The 25,791-nt window shown below is 48.1% G+C and overlaps 1 protein-coding gene across 1 annotated transcript in view; it reads left to right on the top strand.

Annotated features, from left to right (window-relative positions):
• Nucleotides 1-25,791, top strand: part of EPHB1 (EPH receptor B1) — a 432,780-nt gene that overhangs the window by 334,266 nt on the left and 72,723 nt on the right. Inside the window, exons 6-9 of the mRNA XM_033404128.2 lie at nucleotides 5,377-5,501; nucleotides 13,431-13,593; nucleotides 17,406-17,514; nucleotides 18,334-18,398. Coding sequence (XP_033260019.2) covers nucleotides 5,377-5,501; nucleotides 13,431-13,593; nucleotides 17,406-17,514; nucleotides 18,334-18,398 — 462 coding nt within the window. The remainder of the gene's footprint in view (nucleotides 1-5,376; nucleotides 5,502-13,430; nucleotides 13,594-17,405; nucleotides 17,515-18,333; nucleotides 18,399-25,791) is intronic.

Here is a 25,791-nt window from a genome sequence, read left to right as displayed (position 1 = left end):
CCCCTCCCTCTCCCTTGGCAACCACCAGTGTGGTCTCTATGTCTGCAAACACATCTTTCTTGATCCTTCAGTACCTTCTTTCCAAATAGCCCCTAAACTAATCCTTTGTCCGTACTTTTTCTAAAGAAAGGTCTATATCTGCTTATTTGCTAAAGTTTAATAATTTTCATTTCCTTCTCTCTGTAAAATGTTTAATTTAGTCAAAAACATTCTGTGTGCTTGTGAGGGAGAGACTCTTTCAAGCATTCAGTGAAACTGTCCCTTCATCTTAGGACGCAGGTTGGTTTATGGAGAAAAGACAGCTGGCCAGGACATACTGTTCAAACTACTGTATTCAGGGGTCCCAGGAGCTGCTGCTTTGAATTAATTTTCCCTTCCTGTCTTAGTCTGCCTTCATTTTGCTAAAAGAAGTTGGTGTTTGAGTGGATACCTGAGCTCTTTTTTATTTTGTTTTGTCTGAAGGTTTTATTGCATGTGAAACACCAGATTTAGAGGTGGCATTTGCACTTGGAAAAAAGCATTTGTCACCGTAGGTGATCACTGATGGCAGAGTACTAAATGTAAGCTGTTCTGATCTTCAGGGAGGAGGCGTGATACTTTCTTACTTTCTCCCCTGTGCAAAATCCCATCTCAGTTAAAAGGTAAGACATTTAGAGTGACCTGTATGAGAATAGATGGCCTGCCAGGGGGCCTGTGACGGTGGTATCATCACCATAAATCTGAGAAATGCTGGCGGAGGTGACTGTCACCCTCCGGCAGCTTCTCCTGGATCTGTGTGCTGCTGCTGGCCTGCTGGGAGGTCCTTGCCACCTGTATAACAGGGACACTCCTCTCAGTGGATTTGACTATCCATTGCGTCTGGATCACCTTACCTCTTTGCCATTTGACCCCAAATGGGACCTTCAAGCAGGGCTGTGACTTTCTTACTTGTCCTTCTGTCTTGAGTGATTAGAGCAGGGGCGTGGCACAATGGTTGGCATATATGCTGAGTTTTGAATGATGGCTTTCCAGGGATTAGGAGCAAAATAAAGAACCAAGCCCATCAAAAATCCTCAGGCCACTGGGATTAAACTTTCTAATTTTTAATTCAGGACGCTTCAGCTTTTGAGGCAGAAGGATCCTGAAAACCTACATGACACTGACATGATAAAAAACATGTCAACTGAATCGTGTTTCCACAGAGGCCTGAAAGGGCAGCCCTTTCAGTGTGGTGGGCAGTGGCCGGGGATAGTGTAGAGAGGGGAGGATTAATAGGGGCCGTTCCCATCCATCCTGGTGGGCCCAGCAGGATCCCAAACCATCCAGACTGACTCCAGAACACTGTCTCACTTTCCTGAAGCTCCTTCATCCTCTCCTGGGGCTCTGCACAGCGCACACAGGCCTTGGGAAGAGAAATCCCAAGCACCCCGTTAACCATTCAGCCTGTAAATCCACACTCACTGCCTAGTTTCACTGTGGTGACTCGGCAGTGGCATCTCACACATCCTGTCCTCCGGGGAAGGCTGGCTGTCACTTGATTTCTAGGTGATCACACTCTCTGGTTCTCCTTCCACATCACTGGTCTTCTTTCTCAGGCCCCTTGATGGCTTTCCCATCACCTCCTGAATCTTAGACTATATATCCTCTTCTGCTCCTTCTCTTGGTGATTTCTGTCATTTCCAGTGCTTTCAATATCTTTGAAATATGATGACTTCACATTTATAACTTCAGTCTGGACCTCTTCGACATGCATTTGCCTACTCAGCATCTCCTCTGGGACATCCTGGATGTCTTAAAGCCAGCAGGTCCGAAGTGGATCACCTGTGCTTTCCTCCCAAACTGTTTGTACCGATGTCGTCCCTGATCTCAGTCGATGGCTGCCCCACTTTTCCAGCTGCTCAGACCAGAAACACAGCCATTGAGATATATTCTAAATATATTCAGAATCTGACCATCTCCTCTCTCACCACCTCCACCACTCCAAGCCTGGTCCAAGTCACCATGATCTTCCAACTGGATTATTCTTTCAGCTTTCACACGGCCCCTGCACTCCATTAGCAATATAGCACAGGGTGATACTGGTAACATGTAACTCACATGATGTCATTCCCCTGTTTGCGACCCTCCCATGGGTCCCCATGTCTCTCAGTACAAGCCAACATCCGCTTTTAGTGTCTCTGGGGGCCCTACCATCTGTGACCTCATTTCTGCATCAGTCCCACTGGCTCTTTTCTGTTTCCCTGAAACACCAGGATGCTCCCAGATCAGAAACTTTGCCCTGGCCTCTCCCTCTCACATGCTCTTCTCCCAGGCATCCGCCTGGCTCCCTCTTTGCCCTCTTTCATCTCTGTGCTCCTGCGTCTACTTCTCAGACAAGGCCTGGCCGAACACAAGATTCAGAATTGCAGTCTTCCCCTGGCCGGCCTTCTATATTTTGGCATTCTGTATCCCTTCCCCTCTGCTCCATTTTTTCCCATTGTACTTAATATTTTTAACATACCTTGTCATGTATTTATTTATTGTGTCTAGTCTCTGAATCCCTCCACTAGAAAAGAAGCTCTATGAAGGCAAGAAATGTTAATTTGTTCACTAGGGAATCTCTACAACCTAGAACGATTACTGGCACATGACAGATGCTCAATAAATATGTGTTTAAATAGCTGATTAATGGATCTGGGCCATGATCCTAAGTTGGAAGAGAAGATGCATTTGATGGTTGAGTCAGGATCAAAAATTATTTCAACTTACCAGACTCATAGGCCAAATTAGCACCATAAAGGCGCATGTAAATCCCTGTAGTCAAAGCTAAAAGCCAGCTCTACAGACAAAAGGTGAGGAGCATACCATGGGAAAACCTAAAGGTTATTCTTACTGTGGTTTCAAAATCAAGTAGCAGGGGCCTCCCTGGTGGCGCAGTGGTTGGGAGTCCGCCTGCCGATGCAGGGGACGCAGGTTCGTGCCCCGGTCTGGGAAGATCCCACATGCTGCGGAGCGGCTGGACCCGTGAGCCATGGCCGCTGAGCCTGCGCGTCCGGAGCCTGTGCTCCGCAACGGGAGAGGCCACGGCAGTGAGAGGCCCGCGTACAGCAAAAAAAAAAAAAAAAAAAATCAAATAGCAGGGACATGTTTTTGAAGCAAAGGCTAATGGTAATATTAATAGATGTATAGTACACAGATCATGGTGGATATTAGTTTTACTCTAATCTTTGCTGTTCAAACAGCAGTGAGAGAACTGGGTTCACCTCTGGGCCTTATGCCTAAAGAGATTTAGGTAACATGAGCCCCGTGTGGAAAAAAGCCTCCTCAGGTGCCGGCATATCATGGGAGAAATGTTCATAGTATCTGGCCATTCTTTTCAGCAGGAAAAACTCAGGGGAGACCTCAATAGTTTCTTTCACTATTTAACAAGGCATTCTGTGGAAGAGGGAACATTCTATATTACTTCACTTGGCAGAACTGAGACCGGTAGGAAGAAGACATATTTCAGATAAGAATAAGGAAGACATGCAAATTGGTGAGAGGTATACAGGTATGGAGCGGCAGCTTCTGGAGGCAGTGAGCTTCCCATCCCTGGGAACTCAGCAGGGCGGGGCAGGGAACACTTGATAGGGGGATTCAGGACTGCATCAACTCAGGTCCTCCACGAAGCAGACACCAAGATGGGATCGGATGGGATCAGATTTACTAGGGAAATGGGGTGGAGGCCAGAGGAGGCTGGGAGAGCTATCAGACCACAATGAAGGTCTGATCCCTCTGAAGGAGAGAGAGAAGGAAGGAGGATTGAGTGGGAAGAGTCTTAGACTGCCGCGAGTTACAGGGAAGTGTTGGGATATCCAGTGGGCAGAAGTTGCCCATCAGAAGAGGGCAGAAGAGGGCATATCCAGTGGGCAGAAGTTGCCCATCAGAAGAGTCAGAAACGGACCTGCCTTAGCATCCCCGCCATTCTCAGTCATTGGCTGGGAGCAGCATGTGGGAAGTGGGCTCTGCGTGGATGCAGTGATGGATCACAGAATGCAGCAGCTGGGGTCATTAGGCAATTATGCTCCCAGGGGTAGGAGCTCTGAGGGGCACGTTTTCACGGCCATGATGAGGTCTCTAATGGGAACTGGGCAAAGTCCCAGGCAGACACTGCAATTCTAAGGGCTCATCACAGCACCTCTCACTCTGTGCTCTCCTTACGGCTCCCCTGGACCGTGGGTATCTTCACAGCTCTGCGTCTCCACCCCGACCCAGGGGCCTCACGCAATAGGTTCTCACTGAGAGTCCGTGGATCGTGGAGAATGAGGAACCGCCCGTGATCCGGTACCCGTGCTCTGTAATTTCAGGTCTTGCAGGGGAATCTGTTAACTTAAATCCAGGATAGTAACTGTCACTCAGCCATGGTCCCCAGAGAAAGCCTTGTAAAGTGGAGTTCGTGTGAGGAAGCGACCTTCATCACTGCAGAAGTGCCAGGACTAAATGGAACAGCCCCTGAGCAGAGCACAGACCGCAGCCTCATCCATCACCCGCCTCTTCTCCTAGACAGACGACCCTCATTTATTATCTCCAGACTGTTTTCATTTTACTTACACTGTGTGAAAAATGTTGAATTGGGAAATAAATATTATTCTTTTTAAAGAGAGATTTCGGAAGCACTTCACAGATTTTGGAATTATTATTCTGTTTCCAAATGTTTGGTTTGTGTATCATTTCTTCATTTATATTTGTGAGCTCTCAACAGCAAATGTCCTCATTTGGAAAACTCTGACAGAAGTCTACAAGAACTCTGTTTTTGGTCTGTGTTCATGTCTTCTTGAGAGATGCCACCTCTCTTCCTCTGGAAATGCAGCAAAATCTTCCATGCAGTCTCAGAAGGAGATGTTTGCTAGAATGTTCCTTTTCACTGCACAGCAATTCTGTACTGACCAGCTCGACTCTCTCTCTGTCAGTTCTTGCCTCTAGATCCTCTTCTCTGTGATGGCTCAGCACATTCCTGCAAGACTGAGGTTCCTTCAACACCATCTGCTCAAAGACATTCCATCGCACCTCTTGTCCCACTGCCTGAAGCCTGGACTTGTCCTGCTGGTCACATCCTCCATGCCTGTCTCCAACTTTCCCCACCCACACTGTTTTCCTGTGATTTCTCCAGCCATCTCTTGTTTTGGTCAAACCTTTTTTCTTCCTGTCCACTCTGTTCCCTACCCTCACACATGTTCTCCTGTCCTAAATTGTTACCTGTTCTCTCCTTTGGTACCCAAACTCCATTTGTTCTGCAAAACCCACAGAAAGTTCTATAGATCCAGCTTAGTTGATGAGAAATGTCCAATGACATTTCTCTGCCTCTTTGTCTCTGAAAGACAGCACTTCTCGTACAATCGAGGGTCTGTTCATCTGCCCTGTCTCTTCCTCTCTCTGCAGCCCCTTCCACTGTCCCCATCATGCACCAGGTCAGTGCCACCATGAGGAGCATCACCTTGTCATGGCCGCAGCCGGAGCAGCCCAATGGCATCATCCTGGACTATGAGATCCGGTACTATGAGAAGGTGAGCCAGCCCTGCCTGCAGGCTTGCAAGACCCAGGGCCAGCCACTTTTCCATGGGTGGTGGTCAGCTGAGGTCCCAGGGAGACAGGTTGGAGGGAGTCCTGAGTTGGGGAGGAATCTGGTAACGCAGATCAGAGGCTCCCTGAGAGTGCTCCCAGCTCTGCCCCAGAAAAGGCCTCCAAAGCCCAGGCACTTTCTGTACCAACTCAGGAGAGAACCTTCCAACCCCACTGTCTGCACCACTCACTGGGCTGTCATGGATGGGCAGGACCAATCCCATTCTCCCAGTCACATGCTTGCTATACTAATGCAGATGCTACACACCCACCAGGTGTCCCTTGAACTTTCTGAAGATTCTGTGGTTTTGAAAACTAGTCTTTTTCTTTTTCTTTTATGGCCGTGCCACACGGCTTGCAGGATCTTAGTTCCCCAACCAGGGATTGAACCTGGGCCCATGGCAGTGAAAGCACGGAGTCCTAACCAATGTACCACCAGGAAATTACCTAAACTGGTGTTTTTTAAAGTTTTTCATCATATACCTCCAATATAAGATTGTTTATTTATAAATTATGTGCAGATACTACTGTGCTGATCTATGTATGGAGGTTTCAAATATTTAATGGAAATGTAAAAGGATAGATAGAAATTTCGAATACATTTTGAATAATATGTTATTTCCCTTGACTGCTCTCTCACAGTTGCTGCTGGGGGCTACAGCAGGGCCTGCCCTGCCAAGAAGAGGGAAATGGTGCCCTGTGGAGTTGACCCCTGGCCTATCTGTGGGGGAAGCAGGGCTTTCCTTCCACCATGGTGATCTATAGCATTTGCAAAATCCCAGGAAAATAGAGTGCTTTCTATACTGACCCAACACAATATTTTTGCAAATACCAGATTTATTCCTTTATTATTTGGCAAGTTATTTATTGAGTGCCTGCTATTTGGCAGTTACTATTCTAAGATACATTTGTGATCAAAACAAGGATTCCTGCCCTCAAGAAGCTTACTTTCCAACAGAAAGAGAGAGACAATGAATAATGAATATAACAAATAAAGATCTCATATAGTGTGTTAGAAAATGAGTGTAAATTGGGGGGGAAGCAGATCAAGGTAAATGGGGTCAGGAGGGTCAGGTTTGGGGGAGGAGTAGGTTGCAGAAATAAATAGAATGGTAAAGGTGGGCCTCTTGGAGAAGGTAAGTTCTAAGTAAAGACCTGCAGGAGATAAGGGTGTTGTGAAGCAGGCATCTGGGGAATAAAGAGCCTGTGCAAAGGCCCTGAGGTGAGATCATGACTGTTGGTTCAAGGAGCAGGAAGGAGACTGGCATGACTGGAGTCATACGAGCAATGGGAAAATAGTAGTCAGGGGAGAGGTAATCAGAGGAGGTGCTCATGTTAGTCCTTAAGAACTTGAGCCTTTCCTCTGAATAAGATGGGAATCCATAGCAGGGTTTGGTGCAGAGGAGAAACAAAATCTGACTTACATTTTAAAAGGGTCATTCAGGCTTTTCCACTGAAAATAGACCTGTTAGATTATAATCATCTAAGACAAGGATGATGGTGGCTTGAATCAAAGTGGAAGCAGATGGCTGATGAAACATAGTTGATTTCCAGGGGTATAAACTAAAGACAAACCAATGGGATTTCCAACAGGTTGGGTTTGGGATGTGGGAGGGTTTGGGCCTGAGTCACTAGAAAAATGGCAACACCAGTGGCTGAGAAGAGGATCACTGTAGGCAGAGCCTGTCTGGGGTGAGGGAAGGGACCAAAGTTCAGCTCCGTGTCTAAAATTCCCCTGAGATAGCCAAGTGTAGATGTGGAGCAGGCAGCTAAATGTGCACATCTGGAGTTCAGGGGAGAGGACGGGCTGGAGATGACCATTTGGAAGTTGCCAGTGTGTGGATGGTATGGGTGAGATCATCCAGTGCGTCAGTGGGGATACGAAGAGGAACAGGGATGAAGACCTGCAGCCTCCAACATGGAGGCAGTGTTGAAAGTGGAGCATGACTGCACTGGGAAGGGAGCCCTGGATTCCAGGGCCGTCCATAACTGACAGACACACAGCCATGGTCCCATTACTGAACCACTTACTCTAGATTGGTTTTCACACTTGTAAAATGGTACCAATTTACCTCCCTGAAAGCAGAAGCTCAGATGGATCACCAGTCTAGCCTGCAAGGAGGTGTGCCCTTCAGCCATTACAGCCGAACTTGCAAGCAAGGTGAGGGTTTGGCGGCTTTCTACTCATTTAGAGGAAACTGGGTTTTGTAGACAGTTGATTCTGATAATTCAGGGAGTTGGGGGTAACTCAAATGGTATGGATTCATAAGCAGCCATTATATCCATTCAACTTTGAATTGGGGACCCTTATTTACTAGATATTTTTTATCATTAAGTAAAGTAAATGTTGGACCAATCCAAAAATGTTTTGGACCTATTTGGACCTATTGATTACATGGCCTCGTTTCATCACCAAAGTTGACCTAGACCAAGTTCAAGTTGACCTAGACCTAGTTCTATTGACCAAGTCCAGTAGGATATTATGCTTGGCCATATATGGTGTGATGTCAGAGTCACCAGTAAGGTCCCACCCAGCCCCCCTTCCCACACACACGTGAACTTGAGCCTTATGGCTCATCTCAGATAAATAATAATACTTTCTCCCTAGCGTGCCCCTGTTGGGTGTCAGAGGCTTTCTAAACATCATCTCCTCTCCCCTTTCACAACTCAGTGTAGTAAATCTTAGTATCGTTGTTTTGGGTAAAAGAAACAAATGCACAAAGAAGTTGAAAAAAACAAAGCCCAGTTGCTCAGGTCACACAGCTAGAAAGGGAGTCTATAGCCTGAGTTCTTTGCCCTGCAGCCCGGGGCGGTGCTGGGAAGGGGTTGGACGCATGGGAAACCACCGGCCCTTCTCCTCACCTGCCGTGCCAAGGGCATTCACCCTGGGACGGGGGTGAAAGGCGCAGAACCGAAACCATGAGGCTCATGCCTGTGTCCCCTGACTCCTCATTCCCCAGCCCACACCCGAGTCCTCCATGGCCTTTCCCTGTACAAACTGTAGTTGACCTCAACTTCTGACACTATGAAGGAAGATTATTCTCCCATCTTAGGCCCTGTCCCTACTTCTCAGTAATTTATACCAATTATTAACAGAACACATGCACAGTAGCTCAAGACCTGAGGGGGCTTCCACACCTCAGTGAAGGATGTCATTGTCCCAGAAGATAGAATGCTTTTTTTAGGAACGCAGAAGATTCTTCACCTAAGCACTGGTTGCCATTTGGTATATTACGATAGAACTCTTCCTCACTTATAAAGTGCTTGACTATAAAATACATTACATGCCTTGACCATTTCTAATATGTCTAAAGGAAGGACATTGCCTTGTGAGGGCATTTTGAAATAATAGTCCCAATGATAATAATTCATCATATGTTGAGTGCCTATTATATGCCAAATATATTACTTCTGATCCTTAAAAGAAATAAAGTTACTTGAAAGCCAGGTATAACCAATTTATGGATGATGGAACTAAGTCACAGAAAGGTTAAATGACTTACCCATGACCTCACAGGTCGCAGCTAGAGAACCACAGAACTAGAACTATAGATATTTTTACTATATTTCAGTATATTTCTGAGCTCAGTGTAGGACTGGATGCAATTGTGCTGATGCTGAGGATCTGAAAATTATCATGGCCCCCTGAAATAAGAGATTGTATCTTAATTTTCAATCCAAATGCTTGTAACCAGAATGGTTTCCCTCCCTGCTCCACAAGGCTGTGGAATCCTGGTCTTAAGAAGATGCAAACACAAGTAGAACTCAGCCCAGTACATGTCCTGTGTTCAGTCCAAAGAAACTGAACTCATCATTCCTCCATCCTGCACTACTTCTTCTAAACCAGGAATCAGCACCATTTTTCTGTGAGAACCAGGTAGTAAATATTTTAGGCTTGTGGGCCATAGAGTCTCTAGCCCGACTACTCAACTCTGCCTTTGTAGCAGGAAAGCAGCCATGGGCAATAGATGTCAATAGATGGGCATGGCTGGGATCCAATAAAACTTTATTTACAAAAACAGGTAGCTGGCCATAGGCTGTAGTTCTCCAAGCCCAGGTCTCCTGCTCCATATCACACTCATGGTTTGTGCTTGGTACACCTTTCAATCTCAGTGCTGTGAGTAGAATCAATGAGGTTTTTATCTCCTGCAACAGCTCGTTAATAGAGAGCTCAGATGCCATCGAGCTGATGACACTTCCAGGGTCTCTCCCATGTTCATCTTCTTCCCCATTTTAATACGTTTCCATTCATCATTCCCTCTTGTTTACTGTCTTGTAGCACTTTTCACTCCTGGCATCAGCATTTGTAGGCAAACCAAGGGAGGAGCATCTACAGCTGCCCTCGGCTGTCTTAATGACTAAGTGTGTAGACATGTACTCGCCCTTCATATTAACTGTCTAGGTGAGAAGGGGCTGCTTTAGGCCTTGGGAATTTCTACCCTTCAAATTTAAGATCATTTTCTCATAGGAACTCTTACAGACTCTGGCAATGTCTTGTGCTCCATCGACAGGTTAAAATGACTGGTCCAAAGTGTGCTGTTTATTCCTTCATTTAGCACTGAGGTGTTGGGCACTCAGGCAGGGCAAGCCCTGTGCTATGCATTGGGGATGGAGAAAGATGTGGTCTCTGCCCTCAACAGCTTCAGCCTCTGTCTCCCATACACTTGTGAAATCAGTCATAAGCAACCAAAAAAAAAAAAAAAGAAAGAAAAACAACAACAAAAAGCAACCCTGCTCTTCACTCTCACTTGTTTGCCTGAGGTTGATTAATGGTTCTGAGAGAACAAGGACTGATACTCATTTTAATCATTGAACTTCTCGAAGGATGCATAGATGATAAAGTGATTATGGGTTAATGTTTGGTCCTCACAATCCAAATGCCAATATATCAGAACACATTTTTCAGTAAAAGAGCTGCCCAGCCAATGCTTCACTTATTTCAAGCAGTGCACACTTGCATCTGATTCCAGTAAAACCAGAGAATTCAGGCAGTCACCTGGATTTTGTAGCAATGGGATTTTGTCCTAATTCGTAAGGTGAACTAAGATTTTCATAGTTTCAGATCTCCAGCGTGTCAAGATAGTAATGACCAAAGTTCTAGATGGCATCCCTTCTAGAGTGGACGACCTTCTTTCTGCTGAATCCCTGATTGGTGGGGGCTGGGTTGGGGAGGGGGGGCATCCACCTACTTTTTAAGTAGATCAAATGATGGACAGGTGGTCCCTCCCCAGGCCGTCTCTCCCAGAGGCCAATGGATATCACCTCACTTAGTGTGAGCGTGGGCCTCTTTGTAACGTTCACATGTCTCTTTGCTCTGGCCTCTAACCTGGAGTCCCTTACAACTGCTCCCAAGCCACTCATCACCACCCCCATGCCACTTATGCTCCAGAGATGCCCACTCACTTGCAGGCTCCTGAAGCCCTTTAAGGCTTTTTTTTTCAATCCTGTTTTATCCTGTTCTCAGGGGATATTCTATTCAGTTCTCACTCTCCTCACTCATCCATGGGGCTAATTTCTTTCCTCTTCCATGACTTACTCATGTCACCCTTTCTCGGAGCCCCTCTCAACCGCCTTGTCACTCTAGGCTGGGGGACCTCCTGAGCTGCCCTCTGCCAAGTCACTCACTCAGCACTGCTGTCATCTTCTGTTTGCTTTTGGCCCCATACCACACGATGTCACATACCCAAGGGCAGGGACCATGCCTTGGTTCCTGCAGCCCTTGTATTGTGCCCAGCACATGGTAGTGTGTCATTAATATGACTGCCTGGACAAATGAATGAATGATTACACATCCAGTCATCTCTGCCTCTGCAAAGTAGAATTTCTTCATATTTTAAGACCACGGTAATTTCTTATCATGGGGCTGTATTCTCTTGTCCTGGTTCAACTCCCCATGTTTCTTCTGTCCTTTGACTAAGGATGTGGCTTACAGACCTCTGGTCATCAGCTTTCCTCTCATTTGTCATCATGCCTCTTGGACTGCTGTGCCTAGAACTCGTCACAGTGCCCTACATCTGTATGTGGGACTCGGGACCTCCTTCTCAGTGACCCAAGATCTTCATTTTCACTAACGTTGCCATTTTGCTCTAAGATTCATGGTGCAAAACAGGGGCAGACCCAGACTCTAGACTTCTGTGCCTGCACACTGGAGGATAAGCCACCATCTTCACAATGCTCACGTGGGAATGATTAGAGACCAGGAATGGTGTTCACGAAAGTGCTGAGGGTTAGGTGGAAGGATGAAGGGCAGCAGTGAAGAGAGTCCATGGGCTGGAATAGTGAGGGGTGCTTTCCTAGGAGAGGAGGACTTGAGGGGTATAGGCGTAAGGAAGCTGGAGACTGCAGAGGAGGCCTGGAGAGAGGCATTTCAAACTGGGAAAACAGCCTAAGCGAAGGCCTGGGGGCCAGGGCTGTGGTACCTGGAGGGGCAGCAAGCTGGCGATTTAGGGGGATGTGAGAGATTGGAATTGACTTTGTTATGAAAGACCCGTGGACTGAGATTGAGGAGTTTTGTCTTTATCTGATAATAGCTTTAGGGAGTCAGAGATCTTTTTTTCTTTTTTTTTTTTTTTTTTTAATTAATGTGTATCCCTTAGAGTTTTTTTTTAGATGTTGGGGGTAGGAGTTTATTAATTAATTAATTTATTTTTGCTGTGTTGGGTCTTCGTTTCTGTGTGAGGGCTTTCTCCAGTTGTGGCAAGCGGGGGCCACTCTTCATCGTGGTGCGTGGGCCTCTCACTATTGCGGCCTCCCTTGTTGCGGAGCACAGGCTCCAGATGCGCAGGCTCAGTAGTTGTGGCTCACGGGCCTAGTTGCTCTGAGGCATGTGGGATCCTCCCAGACCAGGGCTCGAACCCATGTCCCCTGCATTGGCAGGCAGATTCTCAACCACTGTGCCACCAGGGAAGCCCCAGAGATCTTTTTTACAAACGAAGTTTAGTTTGGGTGGGGAGGGAGTGGCAGAAAAGATGGGAGGCTACAAAAGTCCAGGTGCAAACCATATATTACACAAGATCAGCAGCAAGGAGAGCAAAAGCAAGGACCCTTTAAGGGCACTCACGGTGGATGGGAGGGTCAGAAGGAAGAGACCCAAGCAAGGTCTGTGCACGCCAGAGGACACACGTGTGCAGGTAACAGGGACTGCAGAGGGCAGGGCAGAAGGTGCTGGAGACAGTGACACACAGGAGGATGGGGCTGACCCCCTGGATAGTGGGAGAGGTGAGGACACAGGCCCTGCTCTCCAGGAGAAGGGACATGTCCTCCCTAGATGCTGGTGGAGAGGAACTCAGACTATGGGGACCCAGATGGACACACACCAAAGCGAAGGCAGAAGCAGGTAGTCCAGAACGGCCTCAAGTTTTCAGTGGAGTGAGTGGACACAAATCCATTTGTCTAAGGACTTGAGGGCCCTTACGGAGTGATCTAGAATAGCCACTGTGCGGGGTGACTTAGAAGATCTTGAGTGAGGAGAGGAAAGACCAGGACTCAGCAGAAGCAACACAGAGAGAGGCAGGTAAGGTGTGAACGTGACCCAGTTTGCTTCGGCTGAGGTCAGAGACCAGAGTGGGTTTGCAAACCTGGATGTGCTTTGTGATTCTGTCTCTGAACCCCGGAGGGGAAGGAGTAGAAAATGGCTGTGTCCCCCTTGCCAGTCCATGAGAGCTCAGCCATTTGCTCAGACCCCTCTCTTCAGAGCATCACCACCACATGGTCCAGAGCTGATTTGGCATTCTTTAGGTCCAGGCCAGCCTGTCCCTGTTTCGAGGGATGGCTTGGGGCTGGGGACAACTTCTAGCAGGTCTGCAGGACCAAGAACTGAGGGGCCCGCATGCTTAGGAGCAGGCTGCCCACCTCTTCCCCTTGCTTTTCTGCAGGAACACAACGAGTTCAACTCCTCCATGGCCAGGAGCCAGACCAACACTGCACGGATCGATGGCCTGCGGCCCGGCATGGTGTACGTGGTCCAGGTGCGCGCCCGCACCGTGGCCGGCTATGGCAAGTTCAGTGGCAAGATGTGCTTCCAGACTCTGACGGATGGTAAGAAGCAGGCCGGTGACCTGGAGACAGGGCAGGCCGCTGGAGGAGGGAAGAGCCCCCCGCAAGGCTGTACTCGCAGCCAAAATGCTAACTGCTAACTGGATTCCAGTGGAATCCCCAAGGAAGTGTTTGTCCCCAGTAGGGCCGTGTAGACGCCTCGATTCACTAGGCAGGGCATCTGTCTGAGTCTGGCCCGTTTCTCAATATCTAGTGGATTTGCCTTGGAAATGTCTATGTACCCCACATGCGCAGAGGCCCCCACGTGTTGGCCTGTGTTTGCACAGCAGTGAGACACACACAGAACTCAAGAATATGCCTCTGTTGGTGCCTGTGTTGTTTCACCCTCACTCCCACTTCACTCCTCTGTTCTGGAGGCTGGGAGCTGAACGCGCAGCCTCCTTGTATGAGCTGAGGACTCCAGAAAGAAAACAGAGGGACACAATTTGGGAAGTGGCTGTCCCACGTGTCTTAGACCATTTGAAGCAGCTTCATGTGTGGCCCTCAGTAGGTCCTGCTGAGGCGTCTCCAGAGAGCATGGCCACTGGTTTCCGAAATGTCCCCAAGGCCACACAATCTGTCACCAAAAATACTTTCACCTTTGAGCTTTATTAGTTCTCTGTTTTAACAATTGCCCCTAGTCCTCTGAGATCTCCTCATTTAATTGTTATGAAAATCCAATTCCCTGTAACCTCAGCCTTGTGTATGGGTGTCTGTCTCTACATTAGCCACTTACTGTAGTGTATGTATTCATTTACCTATCTACTATCTCTCCACCTATCTCTCTCTATTTATTTATTCACTGATGAGCTGTTTCCTGATAGTTTCCCAGGTGTCACTCTATTCCCAGCGTCACAAATTGAAAGCCTTTAATTTTTCCTTCATTACTTAAATTATATAGAAAACACTCTGCCCTTACATAACATTTTATTTTAGGCCAGCACTCTCTGATGAGGCCCTTAAGAGGGCTTGAGGTTTTCTACTGACCCATATTATATTTTGAAACAATTTAAAGAGTCATCAGAAAGATTTAAAAATCAAATGATTTTATATAAAAATTATACTATCCATTTTCTTATGAAAAATTGTAAGAGAAGCCAATGCTGGTGGGCATCCTAGTGTGAGGACTCTGCCTTGAGCTGGGGGCTTTCCCCCCACTTCCCAGTGATCTGTACTTGGATGCTTTGATGTGAGCTGTCTGGCCTTTGTAGGATGAGAGTTTGCAGCCAGCTCTGAGTTTATTTTAGGTGAGTTTTGGTTCATATTTTGAGGATAGTGAGCTAGGGTAGAAAGGTGAGCCACTTTATCCAGATGAATAATACTGCTGGTATGAAAGAACACAGGCTGTCTTCGGTTCCTTAAGGATTCTGTTCCCCTCTTTGCACCTCACTTACCATCTAGATTTATGGGCACTTTGGCATCAGGAGGTACACAGGATTAAAAGCCCAAACTCAAAATGCTCTGAGTACTGGTCCCTTGGCAGTTCTGCTAGACAAATCAAGAAGTAAAAATTTCTCCCAAGAAGGCTATTCCTTTTACATTTGGCAGTTAAGTTTTGTAAACCCAACAGAGGTTGGATGTAGGAGAGTTCTGGTAAGTGGCCAAATTCGAGAGTATTTATCGTAATGACTGAGGTTCACACATCGGTAGTAATTATGTTCACTGAGGCTTCAGGCCTCCCTGCAGCACAAAGGTGAGTCTGAAGGTTGTCAGTGATAGGGTCACTGGGGCGGGCAGGACCTGTGGGATCCCGCCCAGGGTCAGTGACCCTGCTTTGGGCAGGTGATGTCCACGTGGGGCAGAGCCGCTGTGGTCCTGGCTGCTCTTAGCTACAGCCTGCTAACTTTTTACTTGCTCACCTCATTTTTTTTTTTAAACCCATTTATACAGCAGGGTATCTACATGTTTACCACGTATTCTGGGTGATTCTTATGCACCCCAGTGTTTGAGAACCATCCTTCAGCTCTGTGCGTGGCGAAGGAGACTTCTAAACCCAAGGATATTGGTTCTCGAAGCCTCTGACTCTCTAGAAATTAGTGGGAAAGGGTGAAGGTCACATGGCTTAGGAATTTTTTAATTAACATGAATTTTATTTTATTTTTTGCCAAATTATTTTTTCTTTAAACACACATATTACAAAAAGCTCGCAGCAGAGGGAAACAAACTCTACCTTCAGTCTTTTAAATTGATTTCTAGAGAGTGGGAGACTTCAAGAACAACATCCTTGTCTTTTTTTTTTTTTTTTTTTAGGGCACGCAGGCCTCTCACTGTTATGGCCTCATCCCATTGTGGAGCACAGGCTCCGGACGCGCAGGCCCAGCGGCCATGGCTCACGGGCCCAGCCGCTCCGCGGCATGTGGGATCTTCCCAGACCAGGGCACGAACCCGTGTCCCCTGCATCGGCAGGCAGACTCGCAACCACTGAGCCACCAGGGAAGCCCCATCCTTGTCTTTTGAAATCTCATCCTCCACCCGCAGAGTTGAAGCATGGTTCCCAAACGTCAGGGTTCATAAGAACCACCTGGAGTGCTTGGTAAACACGCAGATACCCTGCCTTTCACTCACAGGTTCTGATTCAGTAGGTCTGAGGGGCCTGGAAATAGGTCTAACAGTCGGGCTCGGGTGATTCTGATGCAGGGCCTGAGAACCCCACTTCAAGAGGAATTATTGTTAGGGGGGCCAGATAAAATACAGGATGGTCAGTTAAATGTTGTGAATTTCAGATAAACAACAAATAATGTTTTAGTCTAAGTATCTCCCATGTAATATTTGGGTCCTACTTAGACTAAAACATTATTTGTTGTTTATCTGAAATTCACATTTAACCGGCCAGCACATACTTTTATTCACTATATCCGCCTACCCTACTTGTAATAGCACATACTTAGGTTGACCTCCGTCTGCCTCAGTCCCGAACATTCGATAATGGCTACTTGACACCAAGTGAGAGAATAACCACAATAATAATAATAGCCCACTGGGCCAAGTGGTCTATATGGCTTAAGGAAAAGAGAATTCGTATTAAGGACATCTGTGATAGATCACACACTGTGAAATATGTCACATGATCTGATTAAAAAATTTATTTTAACAGATAAGAAGTCTGAGGGTCAGAGAGGCTAAATGCTTTGTCCGAGATCACCAAGCTTCCCCGTGGTAAAGCCAGGGTTTGGGCGAGCTCTGTCTGTCTCTGTGACTGGCGGGCAACCGCTCCCCCGCGTGATACAGCCTGGTTCTAACACCAGCGGAAGCCTGGACCCATTCTCTTGAGTGTGAGCTTGAGAGTGCTGGGCTGTTTTCTTGGCATTTCCTCCATCCTCTGCAGTACTGGGTGCGGTGCTGGCTGGCTGCAGATACTCTTAAATCTCTGCTCAGCGAAGCTGTTGACTGGGCTGCATCTCAGCGACTTTGTGTTTTAGAAGGTACTTCAGCAGTGCTTCCCATTCCCCCCATTAGACGTACCCTTAAGGTGGCTGACAGACCTTTGAGAGACCTTCCGAATGAGGGCGTGTAGATCGGAGTCACCTCTGCTCTGGGACCAGTGTCATCAATTTAGTTCTGAGGTCCTCTGTCACTGCTGTTTTGCCTTTATTGTTGACACTGTGATTTGGTTTTCGTTGTTTTTGTTTATTTGGGACAAAGATTACTCTTGGTTTGGGTCAGGCTTACAGCTCTGAAGCATAGAACCTATCATCTATCTATCTATCTATCTATCTATCTATCTATCTATCGTCTAATGTCTTTGTTGTCATCACTGAGTACCAGCCCTATGCAAAGGGCATACAGGAAGCTTCTAATGCCTCTTTCTCACCTAGACGATTACAAGTCTGAGCTGCGTGAGCAGCTGCCCCTGATCGCTGGCTCGGCGGCAGCTGGGGTCGTGTTCGTCGTGTCCTTGGTGGCCATCTCCATCGTCTGCAGCAGGTAGGCCCCCCGCTCCTGCCCTCACCTGCTCTCCTTAGACCCAGGAAGCCCCGCTTGTGGACCCCTCCCATGCCATGCAGACTGGACAGGGCCAAACTCACCACAGTCATCATCCCATCTCCATCCACAGGCAGCCTAGAATTCTCCAGATTATTTATTTTCTCTGTGCCTGGGATAAAATCTTCTGTTAAGAGCTGGGCCAGCCTCTGAGCATTCATCCTCAAACCTCATTTTAGCCAAGACGCTTAGCCCACCTACACACATGGTTTTCCTGGAGTGACAGTTACAAAATTGCACTTGACCCACTGGAGCATCACACCATGTGCAGCAGCCCATCCTCTGGCTACAGAGCTATAGGGCCCTCGGCACAGGGCACAGTGGGGCAGTAGGGGAGCCAAGGAGGAAACGAGGAGCTCTGTGTCCTTCAGGAGGGCAGGCCCCGAAGGCCTTGTGAATTTTTAATACTGTTGCTGCTGCCTTGGGTGGTTAGCCCAGATTCAGCTGGCCCCTCCCGAGAAGTTCTGCAGTGCGGCCAGAGTGCTAATAGGCATCATCCAGAGCCTCTGCACCAAGCTCTGATGGAGACGCACAGCCCTGCCCGGCCTCTGACAGACGTTGACTTGAAAGACCTCCACCCAGCTGCCCAAGGTGGTGGTCAAGCCAGAATGCTGGCCACGACTGTAGCTCCACTTAAAGTGAGAGTTGCAGTACCCAATCCCACGAGATGCCTGGGTGAGCCCCCATCAGGACAGGAGGCCCGGGAGCAGGGTGGTCGGGGTGCACCCCAGCTGAGAGCGCTCCTCTCCCTTGTGTCCACAGGAAACGGGCTTACAGCAAAGAAGCTGTGTACAGTGATAAGCTCCAGCATTACAGTACAGGCCGAGGTGAGTAGAAAGTAGACACCTACCACCTGAGCCCCGGAAAACCACTGAGTCGAACAGGCGAGTGCTTGGAGGGCTCCTTATAGCCAGACTGGCCGGTCCCAATCACAAGCCCCCTCCCGGCCCCCAGCGCCCAGCGGCTGGGTCCCCAGGGACTGAGGCTGCCCACCCCATCTGTGTCCACCCTTCATGGGCACTCATTGGATGCCTGGTGGGTAGATTATCTTCTGCATTGACAAGCCCATAGAGGACATGGGATGCAGGGAGAAGATTGGGTTTAGCAAGCCAGTGAATCCTGAAATCAGACCCAGTGGGAAAAGACAGAGGGTTCTCTATTAACATCTTCTGCCTTATCTTATCCAATGGAGCGGCTGGGGAATGTGTTAACCAAATTCACAGATAAGTCAGAGAACACGAATGTAGGGAATTAAAAAGATAGCAGAGCCCAAGAGGCCAAAGTGTTGGGATATCTCCCAAGTGTTTTCTTTTAAGCAGTGCCTTTAAAAGTTTTTCTCACTCATTATCTACTCTCTTTTTTTTCAAAACCTAAATGTAATATTTTATAACTAAAATTTCCCCTCGCCAGCGTGCAACGTAAAGGCCTGTGTCAGGATTATTCTTTGATCTGTGTAATGACAACGTTGCAGGATCTGCACAAGTCCCACTCAGTCCAGAAAGCAGAATGCTTAGATCTTTACAGCAGACAAGCTCTGATTCTAAATAACTCCTTTTGAATTCCACAGACACCCTCAGAAACCTGCCCCAGCACTGTGTGCTGTGCACTCTCTGTCCCAGGCTTCTGCTGTGAGCTGCATCTCACCTGAGTCCTGCTGGGCAGTGAGCATGCAAAACAGGCTCCGTCTACACACATCCTAAGCTGGCTTTCACTGGGCGGTTCTGGGAGTGGAAATGGGCTCCAAGGCAAAAGTTTTCACCTGAGGTCACCCAAGGCAGGAGAGTGATGCCAGGTTGCTCCCATGGCAGCTTCACTGCGGAGGGGCTCGTGTTCGGGCGTGGCCAAGGTCGATGCTGGCTGGAGCTGCACAAAGGCCACTCTGTAGATATGGCTTTGTTTCCCGGAGGGCTTTCAATCCAAGAACAAGAACCTGCCAAGGGTCTGTAGAGGACCAAACCCCTGGCAGCTGGGCTGCTGTTCCACAGTCATGGCTGGGAGAGGTCTGTGGGCTGGGCACCGGCTGAGGCTCCCACGGTGGTCCAGGCAGCCCCCATGACCAGGAGCACAAATGGGGAGTGAGGGTTTGGGAGAGCAACCCCCTTCTAAGGCGATAGGCACAGCTCCTGCAACACTCAGAGTCCCATTTACCCCTCTTTCTTTCCCCCAGCAGGCCAGTTGGGCCTCCATTTTAACCAGACATCACTGGTTTTAGAGGGGAAACTAGAATGTGTTCTCTCTCCTTTCCTCACATCCTGACTCTGCACCTCACGGCAAAATCTACAGATGATTTTTCTTATAGTAACCGGGGCATTTCCCTTCTAGGAAGGGCCTTACCTTCCTAAGAACAGAGACTTTGATTTATCTGTGATTCTTAAGTTAACGTGCCCCCTTCCAGGGTGCCTCAGAATTACCTGGAGGGCTTTCTCCACTGCCCTGCCTCCCTACCTCTGCCTCTCGGGATTCTGACATCGCCCCGCCTCCCTGCTCTGGGCTGACTCCTGGCCATGTTGAGAGCCACTATAAAGTCTATTTCAGATTTGGCATCCTTTGAACTCTGGATGAAACATTTAAAGATGGCCATGTGGGCTTGAAAGCAGAGGACACAAAATTGGGTTCAAAAGGAAGAGTGCCATTTTGAAGACTAGAGACGCCCAAAGGTGAGAATGTCCCTTTTTAAAGGCATGTAAGTTAAGTCTTGTCACCACCCCTTAGTCGGGGTACAGAAAGTCCCTAAGCATCAAGCTGGGGTGCATCTTGCTGCCTTTTTGGGCACTTCAACCTCAGACCTGACCATTCTGCTCTGAAGTGGCCGGCTTGGCCGGGCCGCCACATGGCACCCACGTGCACAGAGGTCTGCTCCCAAAGTGCTCACAGCCCGCTTCTGGGGAACTCTGTCCCCTCTAAGACCAACAGAAGGAGGCTTCCCTGGTTCTCAGGGTCCACAGAAAACCCACCACCCAGTCTGCAGTAGCAGAGGCCTTGCTGCAACCAGTGAGGGTGGGACCCGGGAACGCAGAGTTCTTCACGGACCAGAGTTCGCTCCCTCCTTGGCCTTAGAAGTCTGTCTTCTTTTAAAATCCATTCTCCTTTTTATAAATGCTCTTTCCTCCTATTCATAACTGTTCTCTTTTTATCCAGTCCCCGAAACCTGGCTCCTCTTTGCACTCTGGTTCTCTAAACTCATAGCCTCATGCTTTGAGCTGCATTAGTGCATTTTCTCCCACGGACATCCATCATTCTGACTAAAGCTATTACTGTTGGAGAATGACAGTCTAAGAGCTGTGGAGCTGGGAGAAAACTCAGCACACATATAGCAGAAGAGGAAACTCGAGGCTCTGGTGGAGAATAGGCCTGGCCCGAGACGGGGGAGGGTAGGAGTAATTAGTTATGGAAAGCCTACTCGGTGCGTTGGGAACTTTATTCTGGAGGCTCGTGTCCATCCCTCTGACTCTGACAACCACTCTAGGTGGCAGACATTAATGACATGACTTTGCCTGGTCTCACCACTCATGGGTGGCCAAGGTGGACTGCACACCCTCTAAACCTGGCTGCAGAGCCCATGATCTTACCATATTGCAGAGGTGCAAGGCGGCTGGAGGTCAGAAGCAAGTCAAAATGGGGTGAGGACTAATCTCAGAAGCCCTGGTTGGTGGCTTGTTGGTCCTCTCTCTGGGTCCCACTGCAGGAGGCAGAAAGGTGGACGCACCTGATGTGAATGTGTGCACATAACCATTCCTGGGCCATCCACATGCACGTACCTCACTGTGGGACGCGGATGGTAACCTGGACATCTAAGTGCTTCCTGCCCTGAGAGGGACAGAAAACCTGCAGCAGTTCCCCAGCCTCACTCATCAGTACCCGAGAGGGCCCCTGCCTCTCTTCCCCGCAGGCAGGGAGGGCATAGGGCCACATACAGAGGTCAGCGGCCCCTGCCTTGCCAGACCTACCTTTCAAGCTGATGCAAAGGCTGAAGGAGACATAACAAAAATGTTGGCAAACATAATACCTTCTCTAGTCCGTGAAGCCCTGGCAGATCTGGTCAATTTGAGAATGCCAAGTGCTCCCTAAGGCACTGGCTTACATCCCCGCTCTGAGCCTGCAGCACAGAGAACAGACTTGTAAGGGGGGATTTGATTTGGGTGAAAGAGACTAGAGGGAAGGCAGGTAGGGAAGTGAAAGTGCATGGATGCTGGACTGAAGAGCCTGGGAACCTGTGGTTCATGTTCAAGGGTGGGTGGGAGTGTGGGTTTCCCATGTCGGGGAAGAGGCAGACAGACGGAGTGTTCTCGTGGTTTCCGTGGGCCAGTCCGCAGAAGGTGCTGGCTGCCTAAAAATTACCTGGCTGGGATGATCCAGGTGGGCTAGGGTAGGCTGGGTAATCTATCTTTAGAAAACTTCCAGTTGTTGCTACATTTTGGAAGTGTTACCAGGTACTTATGGGGCTTGGATGGACAACTATACACTTGATGGTGATTGACACTGCACTGATTTCTGAGATGGATGGAGTGTGCAGGGGTGGGGAGAGAAGAAGGTAAGGGCTTGGTAAGGGGTCAAGGGCTTTCAGAAAGCAACCCTAACAGAATCATCTCCTTGTTACAGGCAACTGCAGATATAATCACCGAGCTACTTTTGTTAAGCTTTGAGAAAAGCAAAAACAGATAAGATATGTGTCTAAAGACCATAAGACTGGCAAACACACTAATTTTCACACAGGACAAGAGGACAGAACACAGGGACCACAGAACAGGAGGGTGAGCTTGATCCCTGCCAAATGCTCCAGAGACTGGGAAGCAGATGGGTTCTAAAACTAAATCATTGGGAACGAACACAGGATTGTTAAGAAAAGTTATGGGGACCTCATCTCATTTACTAGGGTTACGCATTTAGTAAATTCAAGAGGAATTGTATACGTAGTGGATTTTTATTTTGGCAAAAATATTTTATGATCTCCCATGGGAAAGCATTGTAAAGTGGGTACAGAGCTGGTCATCATACGAAAAGATAGTGGGTTAGTGAGTCTGTCAGCCAGGAAGGAAGTCACCAGTTTTATTCTAGTTCTCGTCCTATTCAATCTCTTGTTTGTTTGATTGTTTTTTAAATTAATGAGTCAGGTGCAAGCCTAGGGATGCTTATCAAGTCTGTAGGTAACAGTCGGGTGGCTCAAGGAACTCCACAGAAGACAGAATCATAATTCAGAACTACACAACAGCTTTGAATGCTAATTTGAAATCTGCAAGACAAAATGTTAGAGGGATAAATCTAGAAGCTAGTGTTGGTTAAAACAAAAATAAAGCACTACAAAAAGGAGGAGACCTGACTTGCTATCTGTTTGTATGGAAAAGTTTCAGTACTTAGTTGATCACATGCCTAATAGGAGTGAGAAAAAGCTAATAAAAAAGGCTAAGCACTGTTACTAATGCAGAATACTACTACTAAAAGCCTCCAATTTGAGCACTTACTATGTTGAGCACAGTAACTTTAAATTAACTAATTTCAGCCTCATAACCGTCCCATGAGGTAGATTTGGCATGTGAAGAAACAGAGCCTCAGAGAAGTCAAGTAGCCTGTCCAGAGTTTTATGACTCTGTGGTCACAATTAAAGTTGGGATCAGAGGAGGTGATACACAGAAATGCTGTCCTCTGTGCTGGTGAGAACACATCTAGAAGGACGTTCTTGGTTCTGGGGGCCCCATGTGTCAAGAAGGACTTTGTCAACAAAGCAGCTGACCCATGGAGGGTGCCAAGTCCTGACCTGTCACCTCAGAGACACCAACTGATTTGGTGCTGGAGAAGTGCAGGCAGGAACCTGGGGGTCAAAAGCATGACACTATCACAGCAAAAGAAAGGTGATACTGTTGTGCTCTGTTGTGTTAAATGGAACCATCGGTGAGAGATCCAAGTAGGCAGACTTTGATTCAATATATGAACAGCCCCCCAAACTGGAAGTGTACACACAGAGCCAGGCTGCTTTGTGGGGAGGGAGGTAAGCTCTCTGGTCTTGCAGAGACAGATATCAGTAAAGGCTGCTGTAGAGGATGTTGTAGAGAGGATTCCTGCTTTAGGTAGGACACTGGACTTGATTCGACCCAAGATTCTGCACCCAGCTTTCTTGACTCTGGGTGGGAGGGACGTATCTGAACCGTTCAGGACACAGCATCCAGCGCACTGGAAATCGCCTTTGGACACCAGGGTGAAGGTCAGGTGTAGCTGGAGGAGGGACACAGACCATGGATATTTTGGCTGCCTCTCCTGAAGCTAACAGGAGCATTAGCACCTGAACATGAGTAAATGAGGGCCTATGGGAAGAGGAGGAAAGGCCCCCAGGTGCAAAAGGTGGCTGAGTGTTCAGTGAGTGTTTATTAAATGTCAAATAAATTTAACGAGCTAGCTTCACCCATTTGTCTGCTGCTGGCTCAAAGCCAGAGCCTCTAGAAACCAGGGTAACCCTTTGAGTCCCCAGCTCCTGGGCTGTTGCCCTCAGGTTCCTGGCAGGACTTCAGTGGCCCAGAGACAGTGGGCCTTGCCTGGAAGGACCTGCCTGTCCTGGTCATTGATACCCAAGAAGCAGGGAGATGTTTTTTCCTGAAACTATTTTTCCTGAAATACCTTCCTCAATAGCAAGTAGCCTGTGGTCCACTTTCCTTCTCTTGGAGACACATATTAGGCAATAACTGTGGTTTTAAGAACAAATCTTGAAATGTGGTGAAACCCCCAAACAGAAGGTGGAAGGAAGAGCTTCCTCAGATTCGGTGCTTTTCCACCAGCCTTGTTGCCCACCCTGGGGCTCCCTCTCTTGGATTCTCCCTCTAGCCTTGGCTGGACACCCATGACCTCCACTCTTTCAGGGAAAAAGACAACCACCCATCATCCTGGTCTTGACCCCAAGCAGGCGGAGCAAAGTGTTTCTAGTGTCCATCAACCTTTCCTGGTAGATTTGCTCTGAGAAACTACCCGTCCTCAGCCTTTCACATGAACAGCTTCAACTGTGTGAAGCTCTGGGTAACTCATGTGTCCACCACATCCACCACTCCACATCCAGCCTTTCAGCTCTGTTTCCATTCTGAGTTTTCTGACTGACTTCTAGGCCTTGCATATTTCATCCATGCATTCAAAGTCTAAAGCCACGTGTGCAAACTTCCCTAACAATAGGGTTTCCTTCCCAAAGTCCATCACCTGGTTAATAGGACCACTTGATTCTGGAAGCCTTGGCATTGATTCGCATTCTTCTGGTCCTTCCTTCCTTCCTCATCTTTAATTGCTCACCAAGTGCTGTCAGTTATTCCTTTGAAATTTCTTTTGCCTCTTCTGCTGTTGTCATTGCGATGCTCTGCTTAAAAACTGTTATCTTGTACCGTAATTACAGCAGCAACCTCAGAGCTGTTTTCTCAGCCTCCAGCCCCTTCCCCGCAACAATGCAAGGGAATGCTGCGGGCTGTCAGTAAAGTGAACTCCCTGATGCCTTGCTCTCAGTACATCCCTTCCCTGCTGCTGGTACAGTTGTCAGCTCTGTGTGTCCAATGGCAGCAATCCAGATGCCTTTGATGGTAGTCAAGGCCCTCCCACTAGTGCATTAACACTGTTCCGCCTCAGACACCCCCTTCCTTCCACACTCAAGCTGACCACACTGTCCCTGCTCACGCAATGGCAGGTCTCTCTCTGAGCTGTGCCTCATGACACTTCAAGCTTCTCCCTCTTCAGTGAAGGACCACATGACCTGTCCTTCTAGAACTCTGACCTTGAAGGCTAGCATCCACAGTCCTCCACCTTCTCTGGTTTCTGCAGCACTTACAGCTTGTTTCCGGGTGTGGGATCCTGATTTTAGACTCTCTGGCACTGCTCCCCAGTTTGTTCACATCTCAGTGACCTGAGAACTCCACGAGCTCTGTTTTCCCTGTAGATCCCACAGTCCCTGGCACAGGGCTAGTTGCGTGTCTGGTCAGCATTGAGAAAAAGAGGGGCAATCAACGTTCTGAGGCAGAGGACTGGACGAGGTCCCTCCCAGGAACCGGAGTTTACGTGCAGATCCCTAAACAGCTTCCCTCTTGTGCTTAGATATCTGGACCAAATTTAGGTGAGTCATGAATATGACAAAGTCTGCCTTGGATCCAGAATGGGGAATGAGGAGGCAGATGTTCCCCTTTCCTATGGCTCCATCAAACCTGCTGGGACACAAGATATCAACGACTGAAAACAACCTAATTTATGCACTAGCTTTCCGGA

The sequence above is a fragment of the Orcinus orca genome, chromosome 5 (assembly GCF_937001465.1).
Source record: "Orcinus orca chromosome 5, mOrcOrc1.1, whole genome shotgun sequence".
In the NCBI taxonomy this organism is placed as follows: domain Eukaryota; kingdom Metazoa; phylum Chordata; class Mammalia; order Artiodactyla; family Delphinidae; genus Orcinus; species Orcinus orca.
The sequence above is the reverse complement of the archived record's forward strand: the minus strand, read 5'-3'. Positions and strand labels throughout refer to the sequence as shown.